The 24,370-nt window shown below is 34.0% G+C and overlaps 1 protein-coding gene across 5 annotated transcripts in view; it reads right to left on the reverse strand.

Moving 5' to 3' along the window:
• Positions 1-24,370, reverse strand: part of LOC149804198 (unconventional myosin heavy chain 6-like) — a 294,440-nt gene that overhangs the window by 221,862 nt on the left and 48,208 nt on the right. For all 5 annotated transcript variants that reach the window (XM_089937853.1, XM_089937830.1, XM_089937846.1 and 2 more), the window contains exons 4-5: positions 16,866-17,009; positions 12,322-12,430 (exon numbers count right to left, since the gene is read on the reverse strand). In XM_089937853.1, coding sequence (XP_089793979.1) covers positions 12,322-12,430; positions 16,866-17,009 — 253 coding nt within the window. The remainder of the gene's footprint in view (positions 1-12,321; positions 12,431-16,865; positions 17,010-24,370) is intronic.

The following is a 24,370-nucleotide window of genomic DNA, read 5'->3' on the forward strand; positions in this document are numbered from 1 at the left end:
ATGCTGTATGTAGAACAAAAAGGGATGCTGTATATAGAACAAAAAGGGATGGGGATGCTGTATGTAGAACAAAAAGGGATGCTGTATGTAGAACAAAAAGGGATGCTGTATATAGAACAAAAAGGGATGCTGTATGTAGAACAAAAAGGGATGCTGTATGTAGAACAAAAAGGGATGCTGTATGTAGAACAAAAAGGGATGCTGTATGTAGAACAAAAAGGGATGCTGTATATAGAACAAAAAGGGATGCTGTATATAGAACAAAAAGGGATGCTGTATGTAGAACAAAAAGGGATGCTGTATATAGAACAAAAAGGGATGCTGTATGTAGAACAAAAAGGGATGCTGTATGTAGAACAAAAAGGGATGCTGTATATAGAACAAAAAGGGATGCTGTATATAGAACAAAAAGGGATGCTGTATGTAGAACAAAAAGGGATGCTGTATATAGAACAAAAAGGGATGCTGTATGTAGAACAAAAAGGGATGCTGTATATAGAACAAAAAGGGATGCTGTATGTAGAACAAAAAGGGATGCTGTATATAGAACAAAAAGGGATGCTGTATGTAGAACAAAAAGGGATGCTGTATATAGAACAAAAAGGGATGCTGTATGTAGAACAAAAAGGGATGCTGTATATAGAACAAAAAGGGATGCTGTATGTAGAACAAAAAAGGATGGTTCTACATGGTGTCAACTCTAATAAGCCTATCATAACACAGGATCTGGACCCTGTAATTTCCACATGCAGTCTTCCTGTTTTGTGGATGGATGTATCCAACATCCTGTGTCTGTCGACCCCACTATCTCAGGCATACTCTAAATTCATATCCTCTACTTAAACTACATTCCACTTACATACAATAGCAATATCAAAACCACTCTCACTGTTTGCAGATCATTATATAAGCAATCTATGTAGTATTTTATGCAAAACATTGACTAAGAAAACATATAAATATTGTTTAATGAAAACATTTAATTTTAAAACATTTTGAGCAAAGTTGTCTTCATGCTGATCCTGCATAGATCATGTTTTTGAGGGTGTGTTTGATCAATATAAACTTTACTATCAATGCAAGTTCTGAATGTTTCTTGTATGTTTGAAATGTTGGTTCTTGTTCACTGTCAGAACACATACTGTACACTATTTAATAGTCATGCACCCTAAATCACTCTAAGTCACTAAGGTGTTAGACATTTTCATAAAGATATGATTAACATCTTGTTGATTAAGACTCCATCAGGTATCACAAGTTTTGAGTTTTGTGTTGTTCAGCAAATAAGCCATCTAATTAATAATAAAAAAACAACCCAAAACTAATTCTAAACTTTTCAATCTTATACAGAACCATGGTGTACAATTCAAAGTTGACTGGGTTGCTGCAATGCCGTATAAATCATTCATGCAATTTTCACAAAACATGACTGGGTTGCTGCAATGCCGTATAAATCATTCAAGCAATTTTCACAAAACATGACTGGGTTGCTGCAATGCCGTATAAATCATTCATGCAATTTTCACAAAACATGACTGGGTTGCTGCAATGCCGTATAAATCAATCATGCAATTTTCACAAAACATGACTGGGTTGCTGCAATGCCGTATAAATCATTCATGCAATTTTCACAAAACATGACTGGGTTGCTGAAATGCTGTATAAATCATTCATGCAATTTTCACAAAACATGACTGGGTTGCTGCAATGCCGTATAAATCATTCATGCAATTTTCACAAAACATGACTGGGTTGCTGCAATGCCGTATAAATCATTCATGCAATTTTCACAAAACATGACTGGGTTGCTGCAATGCCGTATAAATCATTCATGCAATTTTCACAAAACATGACTGGGTTGCTGCAATGCCGTATAAATCAATCATGCAATTTTCACAAAACATGACTGGGTTGCTGAAATGCTGTATAAATCATTCATGCAATTTTCACAAAACATGACTGGGTTGCTGCAATGCCGTATAAATCAATCATGCAATTTTCACAAAACATGACTGGGTTGCTGAAATGCTGTATACATCATTCATGCAATTTTCACAAAACATGACTGGGTCGCTGCAATGCCGTATAAATCATTCATGCAATTTTCACAAAACATGACTGCTGATAAAAACATGAATGTGGTCCACACTTGAAATATTTATGGGTGTATTGCATTTGTAACAATTTTCATCTTTTCTAAAAACAGGATGATCATCAAGTGCAAGCAGCACAAAACCACTGCAAAACACAAACAGCCCTGAGTCAATCATCTGCCCAAAGTATGAGAAAAATTATACCAATAGAATATAAATCTATTTAATTTTCATGATATCATTAAACATCTATATTTTCAATATAAAATTTGTGCAAACCAAGATGGACATTTTTTTATGGTTATATGACATGCTGATCATTATGTAAGAATATTGCAAGTTATGATACACCAAGGTCATTATAAGAAATATGTTATTATTAGCATATTAGGGAAATATAATTTTAACAAATTACTACTGTGAACATATCATAATAAGTGGAAGAAATTAACAACAATCCTACGCACATCCAAAAAGACAAAATAAAGTGTGCTTGCTTTATTCTTACATTAAGTATTATTATTATGAAACTGAAGACTACATGAACTGCTACTCCATATACTTGCTTAGCACACCAAATCCAACTACAAAGATCCTGATCTGCCGTAGCATAATGTGACTGCAGATCAGGGTCTATTTTGTTTGTTCTACTGGTTATTCTTAACAAACTGTACAGACCGAGATCTGCCGGCGCATTATGAGATAATAGATCTAGGTCCGTGCAGTTTGCACATGGATATGACTTCTAAGCAATTATATATAGTATGTACAGTGAGGGAGATTAAATTTTTGACAAAGTGTAAATTAACGTTAAAATCCACAAATCATCTGTTCACTTATTAGTATTACAGCTTTATGACAACATGTCACTTGTTAGCTACAAATTTCCAACTTTCGTTACAAACTTTCACAACTAAATGTCCAGGAAGACATTACTGTTTATGAAGCATAAAAGTTTAGTGATATTTAGTTTGCCCAACAAGTTTTGTAACATTTTATATTTGACAATTTTAGGTTATCATTCAAAGGTAATTACTGCGATTGAAGTTTTTCTTGTTACTAGTTTGAAAGATAGGTGAATATTTTTATGAATAACAATAATTTCTGCCTTTATCCAAAGCAAAATATTCTATTTCAGTCATCGTAAGACTTGTTAATGGAAACATCACTACATATAAATACAAGCCTTACATGTTATTTTCATCACTTTTTCCTTCTTTCTTTCATATGATGTAACATACTCTATTGTACATTACACTTTTCATATGATGTAACATACTCTATTGTACATTAAACTTTTCATATGATGTAACATACTCTATTATATATTACACTTTTCATATGATGTAACATTCTCTATTGTACATTACACTTTTCATATGATGTAACATACTCTATTATATATTACACTTTTCATATGATGTAACATACTCTATTGTACATTACACTTTTCATATGATGTAACATTCTCTATTGTACATTACACTTTTCATATGATGTAACATACTCTATTATATATTACACTTTTCATATGATGTAACATTCTCTATTGTACATTACACTTTTCATATGATGTAACATACTCTATTGTACATTACACTTTTCATATGATGTAACACACTCTATTGAATATTACACTTTTCATATGATGTAACATTCTCTATTGTACATTACACTTTTCATATGATGTAACATACTCTATTGTACATTACACTTTTCTGATGGGTTTCTTTAAATACTCCATCACAAATATGTTCTTGGGAGCTGAAAAGTGCTAATGCTGTAATAATCTATTATTTAAGTGTAATTAGTGTAATACTTTATTATGTAAGTGTAATTAGTGTGATAATCTATTATGTGTCATAATCTATTGTTTAAGTGTAATCAGTATCATAATATATTGTGTAAGTGTAATTAGTGTCATAATCTATTGTGTAGGTGTAATCAGTGTCCTAATATATTGTGTAAGTGTAATTAGTGTCATAATCTATTGTGTAGGTGTAATTAGTTTCATAATCTATTGTGTCAGTGTAATTAGTTTCATAATCTATTGTATCAGTGTAATTAGTTTCATAATCTATTGTGTCAGTGTAATTAGTTTCATAATCTTTTGTGTCAGTGTAATTAGTTTCATAATATATTGTGTCAGTGTAATTAGTTTCATAATCTATTGTGTCAGTGTAATTATGATATTAATCTATTGTGTCAGTGTAATTAGGGTATTAATCTATTGTGTCAGTGTAATTAGTTTCATAATCTACTGTGTAAGTGTACTTAGGGTATTAATCTATTGTGGAAGTGTACTTAGTTTCATAATCTATTGTGAAAGTGTAATTAGGGTATTAATCTATTTTGTCAGTGTAATTAGGGTATTAATCTATTGTGGAAGTGTAATTAGTGTAATAATATATTATGTACATGTAAATTAACGTAATAATGTATTGTGTAAAAGTAATTAATGTAATAATCTATTGTGCAAGTGTAATTAGTGTAATAATATATTGTGTAAGTGTAAATAGGGTATTAATCTATTGTGGAAGTGTAATTAGTTTCATAATATATCATGTGAGTGTAACAAGTGTCATAATGTATTGTGTATGTGTAATTATTGTAATAACCTATTGTGTAAGAGCAATTTATGTAATAATCTATTGCGCAAGTGTAATTAATGTAATAATCTATTGTACAAGTGTAATTAGTGTACTAATCTATTGTGTAAGTGTAATTAGTGTAATAATCTATGGTGTAAGTGTAATTAGTGTAGTTTAATAATCTTGCTAGATTATTTCCATTTGATCACATCCACAAAATGTAATTATCTTTAAACTTTAGCATGACCAAATATGGATTTTCGTTTTTGCCGTATCAGTCCCATATAAAAAAATTGTCAATAGACATATTTATTACCATGGAAATACATAAATACACAATTAATTCTACAGTAGTAGTATATTTGGATGATCTAGGTGTGTTGTTCTAATTTTTTTTAATATTATCTGGGTTGGGTACATATAACATATCTCTGTTTTCATTTTTAGTAAACATATGGAAATATTTTGTTACTGAAGTGAAAACATTGTATTGTCAGGAGTAATGACAAGTGACAATACAACAAAATTTTCCACTTCACAAATGAAATATTTCCTTGCATCTCAAATAACAGATTGTCTTTTCATTATGTATTTCAGAAGACAAAAACTGTCAACTTGCATGGATTTTAATTCTGTGCCAATATGGTTAACAGTAATATTACTATATTAATGAAAGAAGTTCTACACTTTTACAATAATTTAGGATAGTGACCTTTTAAACATTTACCTCCTATATATAATGCTTAAAATTGTGTATTTGTTAAATTACTGACTGTTTACACATGAAAAATTAACAAATTTTAATTTTGTTAACACATTTCCTGCAAAGATCGATAAAAAACACTTTGTGTAGGATCAAACACACATTAGAACATAGTTAAACTAACGATTTTAACGATCGTAAGTTTCCTACTAGGATTTTGTTTGTTTTGTTTCTTTCTGCATTCTCAGTCTAGTGGAGCTAAAATTAGACCTATATATGGTAATAAAACATATATAAGGACCATATTGTGAAGTGTTGAATTTTGAATTACAGAAAATTTAAAGTTGAATGCATTGAGCAATTAAAGTCTTATCGCATTTAAGCGAGAAAGTCTTTGTGAAGGGTCACTTAGACCTTTCTTCATTCATCTCCCCCCATGTCAGTGTAAACTTCAAAGGAACAGCATTCTGACCCAGTGAAACTGACCTGGGTATCTTAACATGGTCCTTAGAAAGTAAAATTTGATCTAACAACCCCGACCTCTTGGTAGGAACCTATATCCACTTATCATATTTTCAAAGGGAAATTGTCACACACAGTCGTACACAGATTCTGAGCTGTCTAAATCTGATGAAAGGAATTATTTCTTTGTGAAATATTAGGGGCCACCAACCATGATTGGGTAGAATAAATTAGGGCGTACACTTTAGAGCAATCTGACTTTAAAGTGACAACCCTAGTCAAAATTCTTTAGTCTCAAAATTTCCTGAACAAAATAAAAATCAGCAACAAGGAGCAGTTTCTGTGAGGAAGATGAAACAGTCCAAAGACAGGAGTACAAGGAAATAAAGAAGGACGAGGTCAGAGAAAAGCACCAGGAAGTCCATGAAGGGGCAGAACATACAGTTTAGGAAGAATGAACTAGGAGACATTGATGACATTAATATACGGTCAAAGTGAACGAAGATGATGCAATCAATCATGGACATTGTGCTCTTTTCACCTCTCATTATGATGATGTAATAAATCCAGATTGGACACATCAGCTAAATTCTACTTAGATAATCTAACTTGAAGTAGAATTGCCGTTTTAATTTGTTCTGAATAAATTTTCTATTTTCTTGTAAAAAGGGGGCTCATATTGTTTATTTCTTTCTAGTATTCTCGCTCAATTCTCTGTTGAAATTCCATTCTTCTTTCACTCCTGCCGGGCTATAATATCGAAGAAGGTCATCCTCTGGATAACGCCAGCCAAACCCAATTAACCACTCCTCTTACTACGAGGGTGACATTACACATATATTTCCTAAATGACAACTGAAAGTAGCTCCTGAGGTGATATTGGTACTTTGGCAATGTCTCTTTTATAGGCACTATGACTATATCAATATTTTTCATACCAATACCATATATATTCACTTAGAAGTGGATCCAACTTCAAACTTCAATGAAGTTTACATAGGGTAGAAAGTGTAAAAGCATACGCCCTAATTTATTCTACCCAACTATATATATATATATATATATATATATATATATATATATATATATATATATATATATATATATATATATATATATATATATATATATATATAATCTTCTGGAATATTGACAACAAAGAATATTTCACTATTTCATATTAAAAAATAATGCACTGCCTGTCAACTATGCACTCTGCTACAAACAATTTATGTACATGAAGTTAAAAAAACTTTGCCTTTAAATTTAAAATTGCAAAATATTCTCTGGGAAAAATTCTTAAATGTAAGTACAGAAAAGACTGACATTTTTGCAATTTCCATAGTATTTTAAGTCAGCAGCCTGACTTTTTCTTCATTTACAAAATTGGATGGCAAGTTCAAATGTTTAGCTAAACAAGGTAAATGAAATTTCACAAAATATGAAAATATTATTCCAGATTTTAATGATCCTATTGTATTTATAACTGTATATACTCACTTTTAAAATTGCACAGACCCAGATCTACCATTGCATAATGCACTGGCAGATCTAAGTCTAAGCAGTCTGTTATGATTAATCAGCAAAACAAACAACACATACTCTGATCTGCCTGCATATTATGTAATGGCAGATGAGGGTCTATGTTGTCTGCAGTTGGACTGGACTAATAATTTGTTGTACACAGTACAGCACTTAGTGGAACTCTGAATTTGATATGGGAACCAGTCCCTGCATAATAAAGATTGATGAAATAACAAGGAAAATGAAGTGGTGCATCTGTGAAGGATGCAGGTCTTATCCTCCCTACAACACCTGTAACTTATCTGAAAGCTGCCTTCTAACAAACATCCCCTAGTCTAAACAGTGCTCTCTCTACACACCTCAGATAGCATCTTAAACGAAGCATAGATTTCATAAAAAATGATCAAGGTTCATGTTTGGACTGAGAGAAATATGAGGCATTTATTTGGAGTTTATTAGAGAGCAAAAATCACATTAACAAACAGACCCAGCCATTATACTTCTTTTCCACTAATATTTTAAAAATTACTAAACCATAAAAAATATTTAAAAAGATAAATTAAATCAATGTGTTTGGTACGATTTTGTAGGGTTTAATGCCATTGTGGCCAGTATATTTCTTGAAGAAAGAACCCAGGAAAATCCATTGGCCTATGGGAAGCTACTGGTAAGCTTTCTCATGTACCCATGTTGGTCAAGCCAAGTGCTGGCTCAAACACAAACTGACTTCAGTGTCATGTGATCTGTCAAGGCAAGCAGATTAAGCCACGAGGGCCCCCATTGTCTATTATACAGTACCACAGCACACCATATAACTCTAATAAATCACCATGGAAATTACAAGAATGTCATGAAATTTTGGAGGTGATGGACCATTCACAAATGTACCCATGGTCCAGGCTGGTTTTGACACAGCAAATAATTATCATATTTCATGTTAATAAATTTGTTTGCAAAAAGGGTACTGTCTTGGGTATGGGTTTTTATCAGAAGCTGCAAGAATTTCAATGTAAGGCCACAAATATGCCAATTCTAAAAGAACTTATATTGGATGGGTAGCTATTGTATCATGGGCTATTATTAGAATTTGTACAGTGTACCAGATACCAGATTTTCTTTGTTTACATGCTAGAGAAAAAGGGAATTTCAATTTTTTTTATGATAAAGCCTACTTAACACCTGTGTACCACCTCACTTCAGTACAGTGCAGTTACCTCTTTATCACTTAACAGTTAAACGTATTATATAGGACATCAGAATTAAGCAATCAGTGGTCTTGTATACCAAACTTTTCAAGGTACACAAAACCAAATTATTTCAGAAATTGACTGCCATTATGCAACCACCAATCTTGAGTGACCATTTGTAAGGCCTACCAGACTTGGATAGATCAGAGAGAAGAGGTACATAAAATGTTGCCATGACAACTCAGCCAAGGTGTAACACCGTTGTTTGTAAACTTAAACTATAACAATAATACACACCTGCTTCATTAATTTTTAAATGTCCCTTGAATCCTATCAATTCTGAGGGTGAAATACTGACACAAGAGGAGATACCATGATTTTTTGGGGGATTCCAGCTTCATGTACTAAATTTAAAATCTGGTAGTATCTACTAGTGGTGAGAAGACTTAATTTCTGTATGGAAGTTTTATACATCTCACATCCCCCGCATCTGTCATCCCATCCCCACTCCACTCCGACTTATTAAGCTAGATTCCAGGGCACCACAGGAGAAAGTTACAAATATAAGTGAACCTTTCTCATTTCTTCCAGATGTTTAAGACTGTAAATATATACTATGATTTACCTTCTGGCTAGAGAGTACTTCCTCTTTACTGACTTAAGACTGTAAATATATACTATGAACTCTTCATGATTTACCATCTGGCTAGACAGTACTTCCTCTTTACTGACTTAAGACTGTAAATATATACTATGAACTCTTCATGATTTACCATCTGTCTAGACAGTGCTTCCTCTTTACTGACTTAAGACTGTAAATATATACTATGAACTCTTCATGATTTACCATCTGGCTAGACAGTACTTCCTCTTTACTGACTTAAGACTGTAAATATATACTATGAACTCTTCATGATTTACCATCTGGCTAGACAGTACTTCCTCTTTACTGACTTAACACTAAATATATACTATGAACTCTTCATGATTTACCATCTGGCTAGACAGTACTTCCTCTTTACTGACTTAAGACTGTAAATATATACTATGAACTCTTCATGATTTACCATCTGGCTAGACAGTACTTCCTCTTTACTGACTTAAGACTGTAAATATATACCATGAACTCTTTATGATTTCCCATCTGGCTAGACAGTACTTCCTCTTTCCTGACTTAACACTGTAAATATATACTATGAACTCTTCATGATTTACCATCTGGCTAGACAGTACTTCCTCTTTACTGACTTAAGCTTGATATGCTTTAACCTGAACCAATCAATTATCACATGATGGCCATGTTGGGAAGTTTGTGGGACTTATTTGACTATTTAACATATTAACCCCTGGAGGTTTATATCATTTTTGCCTGAAATTCGAGTAGGAAACACATTTTGAAAGCTATTTCTGAATGCATCCGAAAAAACAAATCCCAGGTGATCTTTCAATAACATACTGCCTAGTTATGTTAACAAAGTCGTTTTTCATTGGCAATTTGCAGCCAAGACATGTCTAAGCTAGAATTAACTACAAGGTCATCCTTATCTGGAATACATCCTTCACTTTACAGAGCACAGACATCACAACCAAGACCTGTTTAGACTAGAATTATATCCATGGTAATCCTTATTTGGAGCACTAGTTTTACTTTGCTAAACACTTATATCTCCACCAAGACTTAGATATGCTAGAATTATATCTATGGTAATCTTTATTTGGAACATTACCTGATCTTTATCGAACACATACATCTCAATATAGTAATCCTTGTTTGAAACACTACCTTTGCCTTGCAGAACACTACATCTCAATATGTTAATTCTCATTTGGAACACCACCTTTGCCTTGCAGAACACTACATCTCAATATGTTAATTCTCATTTGGAACACCACCTTTGCCTTGCAGAACAAAACATCTCAATAAGTTAATTCTCATTTGGAACACTACCTTTGCTTTGCTGAACAAGACATCTCAATATGTTAATTCTCATTTGGAACACTACCTTTGCCTTGAAGAACAAAACATATCAATATGTTAATTCTCATTTGGAACACCACCTTTGCCTTGCAGAACAAAACATCTCAATATGTTAATTCTCATTTGGAACACTACCTTTGCTTTGCTGAACAATACATCTCAATATGTTAATTCTCATTGTAATATAACCTTTACATGGCAGAATGCTTACAACCCAAATATCCCATAAACCATTCAGGCACAATTTGCTTAACAGATCTCCAAAGAAATGTAAGGGTGCAATTCCTACAATTATTATCCAGATATGATTTTAGATAAGACTGAGCAATCTACATGTAATGATGAATAAGTTTAGTTGGTTTCTTTGCCTGACACAAGCTTTTAGTACATGTACTAAATAACGTCAATGTCATTTCAGAACGAATTCACTGAGAAAAATATAGATGTGGCAATTCTGTCCATTTTTTGGGCCACAAATGTGAAGATCTGTAAATTCATCGAAAACAGATGCAAGGGAATCAAATTTTTTTCATTTTTATTAAGTCTGACAATTAAGTCTCATTTCTGACAAATAGAGCTAACTACCAGGCCAAGGACAGATATAATGACCGTGTCAGACACAAACAGATGAACATATGGCTGGGCAGCAAAATCCATAATATTCACAACTAATGCATCATTAGGACCATCAAATGACCAGAATTTGGAGAGGGGGGAGGACTAAATATATACATGTGTAGTAAAAGAGTTCGCTATCAGTCTGTATTTTTAAAATGACTTTCTACCTTAAGGATTTTGTTTGCTATACCTTTTTAAGGATACTAAAAATTACTTGACACTATGTTGCTATTATTGTAATGATGTGTCTTTAACCCCTATACATACATATGCATGCTAATTAAGCAACCCCTATACATACATATGCATGTTAATTAAGCAACCCCATTACATACATATGCATACTAATTAAGCAACCCCTATACATACATATGCATACTAATTAAGCAACCCCTATACATACATATGCATGCTAATTAAGCAACCCTTATACATACATATGCATACTAATTAAGCAACCCCTATACATACATATGCATACTAATTAAGCAACCCCTATACATACATATGCTTGCTAATTAAGCAACCCTTATACATACAGATGCATGCTAATTAAGCAACCCTTATACATACAGATGCATGCTAATTAAGCAACCCCTATACATACATATGCATGCTAATTAAGCAACCCCTATACATACATATGCATGCTAATTAAGCAACCCCTATACATAAATATGCATGCTAATTAAGCAACCCTTATACGTACATATGCATGCTAATTAAGCAACCCTTATACGTACATATGAATGCTAATTAAGCAACCCCTATTCCTACATATGCATGCTAATTAAGCAACCTGTATAAATACATATGCATGTTAATTAAGCAACCCTTATACATACAGATGCATGCTAATTAAGCAACCCCATTACATACATATGCATGCTAATTAAGCAACCCCATTACATACATATGCATGCTAATTAAGCATACCCTTATGCATACATATGCATGCAAATTATGCAACCCCTATACATACATATGCATGCTAATTAAGCAACTGCATACAGTAGTTGGGATCCAGGTTGGATCATGAAATCCCAGTAAGACTTCTTTTCCGTGCTGGGATTTTAATAAATTTCAGAGGATTCTACTGGAATCCTAATTTAATTATTTTTGGAAACCATTTTCAAGTTTTGGGTCTCATTGTATATAGACCTACCAAATGCCTCAAGTACAGTGTTTGCCTCCAGAATCTGCTGTTCCACCCAGAAAGATGTGTGATTGGTCACAGAACATAGGTACTGCATGATGAACTTCGTATTCTCTGTCTGCAAGAGTCATAGGTGAGAAAACCAGTATAATGATTAGAAATCTAAAATGCTTGTCCTCAAAAACTTGCTTTTATTTCGTAAACTAGCTATTAATTTACATGAAGGATTGCATTTGTAATACTATGTTGATACAACAATGCAAAATATATTTATGACTTTAAAACCCTAATTCAGAAATATTACACATCATAGATTAAATAATTTCATTTTTACAATCTACAATGTATCAGTGAGAATTAAAGGCATCTCAATACAAATAAATGTCAAATATTAATGCTCTGGGTCATAATATATTCACTCTTATTTAGTCCCTTTACATCCAAACATCCTGCAAAATTGTCCTGCCCTTAGGTGGTGTACAGGTTAACAAAGGTACTGCCCATCTTGTGACCTTTCCCTACTAATGACCTTGTCCTTTCAGCAGAGACTCTACCACAGTATGATAAGGTGTGGACCTGGGTAGAGTTCAATAAAAGATATCTATAGAGGTTAAAAAGAACACCCTGAAAAAGGACACCGGATACAGACCTTACATCAGCCCCATCGTGACCTTGACCTAGAGGATAGTGATCTGACTATAAATAGACATGTCAAGTCAAGATATGTAACAGGTTTCAATACAATATCTTCAATAGACATGTCAAGTCGAGATATATAACAGGTTTCAATACAATATCTTCAATAGACATGTCAAGTAAAGATATATAACAGGTTTTAATACAATATCTTCAACAGACATGTCAAGTCAAGATATATAACAGGTTTCAATACAATATCTTCAATAGACATGTCAAGTCAAGATATATAACAGGTTTCAATACAATATCTTCAATAGACATGTCAAGTCAAGATATATAACAGGTTTCAATACAATATCTTCAATAGACATGTCAAGTCAAGATATATAACAGGTTTCAATACAATATCTTCAGTGGTTCATAACGTGGGCTGGACATACCATGCAAATGCTGTCTTCTCATGCTATAAACTTGGACAAAATTTCAAGAAAATCATTCTCAAGATTACCAAGTTATGGGCCAGACAAGTAAATGTCCATCCAGATGGATGGACAGACAATGCTTTAAAATAAAATTCCTGACTTAAAATGGATGTATACAAATTCTCTTACCACTGTATACATGTGGCCAAAGTAGCCATGAGATTGCTCATCGGACTGACATCATCCCAGCAACCAAACGCAAGAGCAGTTACCCAAAAAAATCAGAGTTAGTAGGAAGCTTTCTGTCACATTTGGTTAAATTCTGCTGAGGTGGCAGGGACCAGTTTCACATAATGGCCCTGGCAGATTCTTAAGTTAAGGGTATGGTGTGAGTTTTTGAGCTATTATTTTGTAATAATTAAAGAGATGGATATATTTGTTAACTATGTGTTTTCAGCTTGTGTTGTTCTTGAAACTGATGTGAGGCAAGTCCATCTGCCATAGTCACTGCGCAGTATGTAGCCACTGAAATAACAATAGTTGGCTAGGAGGCAGAGCTAGCCACCCATAGCAGTGGACACGTGGGTTCAAGGCAAGCAGAATATCTCAAAAACGGCTAGGATGATAATTATTCTGAACTGCATTAAGCTATTTAGTAGACAATGTTTTTCAAAAGTATCACTCGGGGAAAGGGCTTGCATTTGCACTGTGAGCACCACATGATGTCAAAAATGGCCTTCAGATGTGAAAAAGGCATGTATACAATAGGGGCTGGGGTGCATAAACATTTTATTCTAAGAACTTCATTAGACTTATCAGATCAAGTGTGTGATTATTTTTTATGAATTTTGATATTAGGCTGGTTCATGAGACATCATATTTGTACATAAAAACTGGCCCCTGAGCATTTTCTATGAAGCCATTTTTAGTAATCACAGCCATATTTTAAGATGGTTTCGAATATCTTGGAAAAGTCTGAAAGACCTTTATGCAGTGATACTTTCTATCAAACCTGTTCATATTATACTGTACCTTTATGGCCAGTTAAAAATGACATTCCAAGGATAATCTACTGTACCTTTATGGCCAGGTAAAAATGACATTCCAAGGATAAGCTACTGTACCATTATGGCCAGGTAAAAATGACATTCCAAGGATAATCTACAGTACCTTTATGGCCAGTTAAAAATGACATTCCAAGGATAATCTACAGTACCTTTATGGCCAGTTAAAAATGACATTCCAAGGATAATCTACTGTACCTTCATGGCCAGTTAAAAATGACATTCCAAGGATAATCTACAGTACCTTTATGGCCAGGTAAAAATGACATTCCAAGGATAATCTACAGTACCTTCATGGCCAGTTAAAAATGACATTCCAAGGATAATCTACAGTACCTTTATGGCCAGTTAAAAATGACATTCCAAGGATAATCTACAGTACCTTCATGGCCAGTTAAAAATGACATTCCAAGGATAATCTACAGTACCTTTATGGCCAGGTAAAAATGACATTCCAAGGATAATCTACAGTACCTTTATGGCCAGTTAAAACTGATATTCCAAGGATAAGCTACTGTACCATTATGGCCAGTCAAAAATGGCATTCCAAGGATAATCTACAGTACCTTTATGGCCAGTTAAAAATGACATTCCAAGGATAATCTACTGTACCTTTATGGCCAGTTAAAAATGACATTCCAAGGATAATCTACAGTACCTTTATGGCCAGTTAAATATGACATTCCAAGGATAATCTACAGTACCTTTATGGCCAGTTAAAAATGACATTCCAAGGATAAGCTACTGTACCATTATGGCCAGTTAAAAATGACATTCCAAGGATAATCTACAGTACCTTCATGGCCAGTTAAAAATGACATTCCAAGGATAATCTACAGTACCTTTATGGCCAGTTAAAAATGACATTCCAAGGATAATCTACAGTACCTTTATGGCCAGTTAAAAATGACATTCCAAGGATAATCTACAGTACCTTTATGGCCAGGTAAAATGACATTCCAAGGATAATCTACTGTACCTTCATGGCCAGTTAAAAATGACATTCCAAGGATAATCTACTGTACCTTCATGGCCAGTTAAAAATGACATTCCAAGGATAATCTACAGTACCTTCATGGCCAGGTAAAAATGACATTCCAAGGATAATCTACTGTACCTTCATGGCCAGTTAAAAATGACATTCCAAGGATAATCTACAGTACCTTCATGGCCAGTTAAAAATGACATTCCAAGGATAATCTACTGTACCATTATGGCCAGGTAAAAATGACATTCCAAGGATAATCTACAGTACCTTCATGGCCAGTTAAAAATGACATTCCAAGGATAATCTACTGTACCTTCATGGCCAGTTAAAAATGACATTCCAAGGATAATCTACAGTACCTTCATGGCCAGGTAAAAATGACATTCCAAGGATAATCTACTGTACCTTCATGGCCAGTTAAAAATGACATTCCAAGGATAATCTACAGTACCTTTATGGCCAGGTAAAATGACATTCCAAGGATAATCTACTGTACCATTATGGCCAGGTAAAAATGACATTCCAAGGATAATCTACAGTACCTTCATGACCAGTTAAAAATGACATTCCAAGGATAATCTACAGTACCTTCATGGCCAGTTAAAAATGACATTCCAAGGATAATCTACTGTACCTTTATGGCCAGGTAAAAATGACATTCCAAGGATAATCTGCTGTACCTTTATGGCCAGGTAAAAATGACATTCCAATGATATAAATCAACATTCAAAAGAACAGGTAAAGCTGTCCAACACAATACACATTCACAGAACAGGTAAAGCTGCCCAACATAATCTACCTTCAAAAGAACTGGTAAAACTGTCCACAAACATAATGTAAATTTGTACATGATCATACAAACTCGTGCCCTCATCTTCAAAACTGCATGCAATAATAAGAAACAAACAATCACACCCTTCTTTGAAATAAACTGTCCTGAACCGAACCATTGAGACGACATGGCATCACCTGATAATTTACACAGTGGCTACACAAAATGGCAAATCATTGGTCTTGGATTTGATATGCATGGTCCCAGCACATGCACAGTTGTCAAACATCTCCAGTCAGCAGTTTTCTTTTCGCTGTCTGGTTCCTTCCATGTCAAAGACAACCCTAAGCAAATGTCAGCCATAACGAATACTTACCATTTATATTTACATACAAATTTAATACAATCTGATTAAAATCAAGATTTCCATCAAAATGGAGATCTAACAGACACTGATATGAGGTCATCTTTTTGATTCAGCAATCAGATTACAGCTTCCATGAATCAACCAATCAGAATATAAGGTTTATAAAAGTAACTCTCCCTAACATGAAATTTTGTTTGTAGTGTGATCCTAGTTATACATGATTATATATGGTGATCTAAAAATAGAAAACTAATTTCTTTACAAATGATATAAAATAATGTTTAAATTTCTGTACACATACCTTGCCAGCACCACTTTCTCCACTTATGATACATGACTGGTTCAAATGTGACGAGTTCAGACTCTGATAGGCTGCTTCCGAGATTGCATAGATGTGTGGCTCTACAGCACTAAGCTTTTTCCCACTGTATTCCGATATACTGTCCTACCAGGAAAAAACAAAAGCATTTTTATTTAAAACAACATCAAGTGAGGCCATTATTATCTAAAATCTCACAATTTATCTTACGAGCATCCCTAAACTATGCAAATGAAATACAGTTGTCTTGTCTAGCTCTACAAGAAGTTTTATTTGGAAAAAGAATTTCCTAAGTAGAGATTTTTTTAAAAAACATGCTTTGCAGAAACATTGGTATAAAAAACCATAAACTACCAAGTGTCTAGATAGACTGGAGGAGTGTAGGGGTTGTGGTTTTGTCAAACTTATTTGAGGGGTTTTATGGCTGCAAATGGGATCATCACATGTGGCCATGGTAAGTGACAACCAAGAGTCCACTGAAAGAACCAATTCTCCCCTGGGTCAATGAGAATTTCCAGGAATTCAAGATAAGACCAATTCTTCCTTTTAACTGCTCAGTGTTGAAACCATCTCTTTTATTCTTCAGCAATAACAACATTTTTTACATTTGTTGCTGTGGTGGACATGCTAGATGTCAAATTGACACAATTTACTTTTAATATAAAGTAGACATCATGAGAATTCTTGCTGAACCCCCATGTCATAATGATCATCCATTCAGGGTGATGTTCACACTAGTCATCATAGATGTATGGCTGGCACCATCTTCTTTTAGGACCAACTAGGTATCACAAGAAGGATATTGGTGAAACCCCATCTTGATACATGTATACATGCAGCCATCCATTTTGGAGTAGAGATAACAATGATGGTGACTATGCTGATGGTCAGTTATTTTGATTTAGGCCAAAGCAGACAACATAAGACTTTCCATTGAAAAGGAGTGGTGAAAACTAGATGTTCTAGATAGCCAGATACTGGACATAGATAGCCATGTATTGGACATAGATAGCCATGTATTGGACATAGACAGCCATGTCTTGGACATAGATAGCCATGTATTGGACATAGATAGCCATGTATTGGACATAGACAGCCATGTCTTGGACATAGACAGCCATGTCTTGGACATAGAAAGCCACGTACTGGACATAGATAGCCATGTACTGGACATAGATAGCCATGTTTTGGACATAGATAGCCATGTATTGGACAAAGACAGCCATGTATTGGACATCAGATCAGCACTTTAAGATCAAGAAAATATTAAAAGTCTAAAAAGGCAAAACCCCAATGACAATATGACCATTCATTCTGGAGAAGTAATGAAAACAAGAATTTCAAGCTGGCCGTCGTATCACACCTCCAGGTCAGCAACATGTTGATCTACTGGTATAAGAAGTCTTTTGGTGAGGTCAATACGACTTTCTATTCAGTGATAAAAATATTTTCTAGACGGTCATTCTGGTCAGTATATAAGACCAAGCAGACACTGTTGGAAGTCTTTTAGTGAAAACCCTATGTGATACAACCATCCATTCAGGTAAAGTAGAGATAATAAGATTTTCAAGACGGTCACTGTACGAGTCATACGGAATGTCAGACTGGCACGATGTTCATTTAAGACGAACTGGACAAAGTCTTCTGGTGAAAAACCCATATATATTCAACTTTATGTTCAGGAGGAGTTGGATAAAATTATTTAGCTGCTGTGGTGACCATATTGGACTTCAGATTCCATTTAGGACCTACTAGACATCATTCAGCAAAAACTCCATGACCGTCCATTCAGATGGAGTAGCAATAACAAGATTTTCAAGACAGCCACTCTCATGTCTATACTGGATGTGCAATCAGCATTATTTTGATCCAGAACCAATCTAGACGATTGGTTGAAGGTGTGTGTACATTTTCATGGCAATCCTCCATATAATTTAGGATAAGTAGCAGTAACAAACTTGTTTTAACAGATGGATGTCGGATGACAGACGATGGACAACAGACTATCCCATAAGTTCTTCTGGTCTATGAACAGTAGCTCAAAAACACAATTTATCAATAACATGATCAAAGTTTCCACAATCTAAACCAATCAAAAGTAACAGCCATTCCAATTCAAAACATTGCCAAACCAATCAAAAGTAACAGCCATTCCAATTCAAAACATTGCCAAACCAATCAAAAGTAACAGCCATTCCAATTCAAAACATTGCCAAACCAATCAAAAGTAACAGCCATTCCAATTCAAAACATTGCCAAACCAATCAAAAGTAACAGCCATTCCAATTCAAAACATTGCCAAACCAATCAAAAGTAACAGCCATTCCAATTCAAAACATTGCCAAACCAATCAAAAGTAACAGCCATTCCAATTCAAAACATTGCCAAACCAATCAAAAGTAACAGCCATTCCAATTCAAAACATTGCCAAACCAATTTCACACCAAGATTTGATTATCTGCAACAGTATGTGGTAATAATTATTACTGTATATAATTGCTAGCAAGCCGAATCCGACTGCACGGTGTAAGGGTGCTAATTTCTTTCGATCTATGATGAGCACATTAATTTGGGCAAGAGAACAATTATTTACATTTATTGGGACAGGTGCATGTTAAATTGCTATATTGAAATAATTTTTAATATCTGTGCTGTGAGAGGAAGTGATTCTTAACTAAGCCTTTGTTTATTTAACTGTCAGAGACTGGAAGGAAAAGGTTAATTTTGATCTTTGTATTGAACATGTCAGAGTTGAAATTGTCCAGAATCAGTTTTTTTATAAATCTATTAGTCAGACTGACTGCAATTTTGGCTCAAATTATAAAAGGCAGTAGATATATTTAATCCTGAACGGTTATGCTAAATAAGGGGCGTGTTTTCCGTGCAAAATTTCTTGGATTTGATATGCACAATTGCAAAATTTAGTCAGTCTATGTTTTCCTGCAAGAGAAAAAAATATATATAGAAGACTCCAAGATTGAATTTAGAAGAAATACTCTCGCAAAACATTTATCCAAGGGACTGGATGTCTGGAGAGTCGATGGACACAATTCTGCTGGTAGAAGTGAGCAAAGCTTGAAAGCACAAGGTATTTGTGTTAATCACATGTAATTTGCTGATACCAAAAAATATAATGATTTGCTTGAATTTTTTTGCTTATATTTGCATGAATTTATTTGTTTAAATCCAGAGATAAATTTTCTTGATATGAATATAATTGTATTTGAGTTCAACCATCTGAATTCATACAATGATCTTCTTTATGTAAGTTTGACAAATTGTTTGACTTCGTCATCTTGATTGTTATAAGGAATCAGGGTATTCTAAAAATTTCATGCATTACTTTAGCTGAATTATCTGATCTTAGATGATTTCACGTATGATAAAAACTTGAGTGCATATTGACTGAAATTAATGTTGTTAAGCAATGAAGTGAGATTGCATGTATGCTAAAGACCTGAATGTGTGTATTCAATGAAAATAACGTAGTTAAGCCATGAAGTGAGATTTCATGTATGCTAAAGACTTGAATGTGTGTATTCAATGAAAATAACGTAGTTAAGCCATGAAGTGAGATTTCATGTATGCTAAAGACTTGAATGTGTGTATTCGATGAAAATAACGTAGTTACGGCATGAAGTGAGATCTCATGTATGCTAAAGACTTGAATGTGTATATTCGATGAAAATAACGTAGTTAAGCCATGTTATGAATTTCATTCATTCGTTTGTGTAACTGAGTCAAGAACAGAACAGTATTGTCTCGTGTGATGTTAATGCAAGTCAGTGATGAAATAGCCATTAGGAAGTACATTAATCTTATGAAACTAGGTTCGTTTATGGTCTGGAGAAGAAAAAGGTGACAGGACCAAGAACAACAGCCACAGTGAAGTTGGAGTGAAATGGAAATAAGCAGGTTATGAAGTTGTACAAAGCAATGACTTTGATTGTTGACTCGATTCTATGATGAACCAATTCTATCTTTTAAAACAGATAGTCTATTTATATAAGTACATTTGTGTTTAAAACAGTGAATGATTTATTTTAAAAAGAAGTGTATCTTCCTAATAGTGGCTGAGTGGTCTAAAGTGCTCTCCATTACGGATTACTGCCATCTCACCTGTCTGCGTGGGCTTGAGTCTTGGATTCGGCCAATGTGGGTATGCGAGAAAGCTTGCCAGTAGCTTCTCATGGGTCGGTGGTTCTTTCTGGGGTTTTCCCAGGTTCTTCCTCCACCATTAATACTGGCTGCCAAGTACAGCCTATCGTGTGCTGAAAAATGGCGTTAAACCCAACAACAACAATCTTCCTAATGTAATGTATTATCACAGTTGTTTATGTAATTTATTAAATTGTTGTATTTCATGTACGGGGGCTCGTGTCATTCTGTTCGATATATCTGCTCAGATCAACAACACAGGGCGATCACCCTCTAGATAACGATAACCAAATAAGGCGGACACCTTGTATATTCATTTTCACCTTCATTGTAATGTGTTTCATTCAGATATGTGACCCATTTTTTTATGCCATATACATACATACATTGTTTATGTTATATATATATATATATATATATATATATATATATATATATATATATATATATATACACACACACACACACACACATACATACATACATACATACATTACACACAATACCCATTCTGGATATCAAAACAAAAAGAAAAGCTTACAGCAGGTAAATTGCATCTTATATTTCAATTGATGTAATAAATATCATAAACAAAATCTTGAGAGTCATCCAAAATTAAACTGACTGATAAAATCAAGTTTATCTACCAAACTGTAATGTAACTGTTTATATATGAGTGTCTACATTATACATGTATGATGTCCTATTGAGAATAGGATCATCAGCAAACGCAGAATGACAGACTTGGGTGATGGTTGACTGGATTTTAATAACACATTCAATATATTACTCTCTGTATCATTCCAAAGAAATGGGGGCAAGTGCCTTTCCCAAAGGCAGCCGACCTTGTCTGCCTGAGGCAGGAACTGAACCGGGCATTTAACAGATTTAAAATTACACCAATCACCTCCGTCTGTCTCCAGTGGGTTAAAACGTGTGTGATGAATTAATGACTCATTATTGCCTTGGCAATTAACACCATGACAAAATAACCAAACATTATATTTCATTCAATATTGTTGAAAGTTTGGAAACAGTAATTAACTCTCAGACAGAATAAATGAAAGATTTCATCATGGGATCAATCAATCCAAGGCCACACTCTTAAATCTGCATGATTTACCATTGCTGCAAGGAAATTCAGGAGTTTGATGTTTGGCAAGCACTGGCAGCAGTGTATGTTATTATGACTAATATTCTAAGTATTGAATATTGAACTCTTTGGTACAGCTGTTGCTGTAAACATCCACAGAAGGGCTTCTTTCCTACAACTAGAAATATGTTTATGAAAGACTGACTGATGGCCCACTGAAAAACTGACCTAAACAGACAGACACCCATGTATGGGAAAATAAGGGAAATTTTATATGCCCTACAATATTTATCATGGGGCATAAAAATAGTTTTCAATATAATAGAGCCTAGGGAGGTCAAATTTGTGGACATAATGGAACAATGGTATGAGTCAATTATTTAAGGTGTCATCAATATAAAATATACATTGTAATAAGTCAATGATTCAAAATGTCATCAATATAAATGAGCAACATGAAGCTTTATGCAATATATAACTGATTTTCAAGGATTTATACAAATGTTTTATTTGTCATGGTCCAAGCAACTGCCACCTTTGAGATAAGACATGTCTTGTAGACTGTACATCATGTGCACTTAGAATATAAATTCATTCAGGGATACAAAATTACATTATTAACACATTTTAAACAACGCCTAAAATGGCCTTTTATAATTTTACACAAGTTATCAACATGGTTCCCAAAGAAATAAAAAAATTGTAAGTGACTTTACTCCTACCAAAACAGAGAATACGGCAAAACTTGGGCCAAGTGAATGTTGAGTTGTCTGAATTTAGAAATGGTATAAAACTGTCACTTAAAACAAGTTTCATTAAATCTTTGAGCTAAAACATTTTAAAACAAATGGAATTAATGAGACGTTATGTTTTATTCAATTTTGACATCAACAACTAGCAACAAAACAACAAATTTTGGGCTCTGTGTTAATTATATCCTTGCAAAATGCACTGTAGCAATGTTCTAGTGCTGTGATGATAAGGAAAGTTTAACCTACTTTTGTCTTGACTTGAACCAAATGTAAATGTTCGTACTCTTGCATCTTTTTCAGTGTTGAATTTTCCAATGATATACAGAATTTCACTAATACAGCTATTTTAAGAAGACAAATTCAGCAAAACGCACATGTATAATTCTAAACATTCAACAGAGAATGTTTTGACAATGACTCGTTTACAGTGACATAAGCTGTTTAGCATGCAGCCTAATAAATTAGGTCACAAAATCATGTTCCCTACTGCACTTGTTTTAAAATTAGGATAGGCAGATTGCTTTTTTAAAAACATATATTTAATGTGACTTTGTTATTTTTTATTTTCGTTTATCATGGGGGGGGGAAGTACTAGGGTCAGAAATGAGAAGCAGGGTAAGTCAGCCAATGGGAAAAACACTGTATTTATTGCCTAATCTGGCCATGTCTGTACCTACTAATAATACAATGGGCTGGAGCCCAATCATCACATTTTCACAATGCAGCAGGGTTTCTCGTCTGAATGCATTTATTTTGTTCACAAATACAGAAATATTTCTCTGGTATTGTTTTCAGTAAGGTATTGTCTGACACTTGTATTGTTTTCATTTAGGTCAAGTCTGACACTTGTATTGTTTTCTTTAGGTAAAGTCTGAGGCTTGTATTGTTTTCATTTAGGTAAAGTCTGACACTGTCTCCTCTGCTACTACCTGTTTTGCTTTTTCTGCAGAGATATGTATCACATTTAATACTGATTATCCCTAAAACCGATATGGCTATCCATAATGCATTCTTGTGGCTGGCTGGTCCTTCGTGATGCATGCATTATCCAAAAATGCAAACTCAGGAGTGTATAAACTTAACTTATAAACAAGAAAAATAATTCGGCTGAAGTTTTTTAGTGCTTTATATTCAAAACGATATTAAAAAATTACAAATGAAAATGATAGCATGGTAGGTGCTTATTCCTGAACTCCTTGATTACAATAGTACTGTATGTAACATAGGCAATCAGAGTACCTGGTACAAAAATGGATCATAAAACTTTACTCAACTTTTGAATAAATGTTCCTCCAAACCTTACTCAAACTCAAAACAGCTCTTGATTATTAAAATATTTTTAGTAATATTTGGAGTCGAGCAAATTTTAATCACGGAGGGCCCAGAGAATTCGTAGTTACGAGCGATGTGAATGGACTGATGGATCAATGGAATAAAGTGACTACAATAGGCACCTCATGCAGGGCTCTAATAAAAGGCAAACT

Source organism: Sinohyriopsis cumingii, chromosome 2 (genome assembly GCF_028554795.1).
Source record: "Sinohyriopsis cumingii isolate HCF-2022 chromosome 2, ASM2855479v2, whole genome shotgun sequence".
In the NCBI taxonomy this organism is placed as follows: Eukaryota; Metazoa; Mollusca; class Bivalvia; order Unionida; family Unionidae; genus Sinohyriopsis; species Sinohyriopsis cumingii.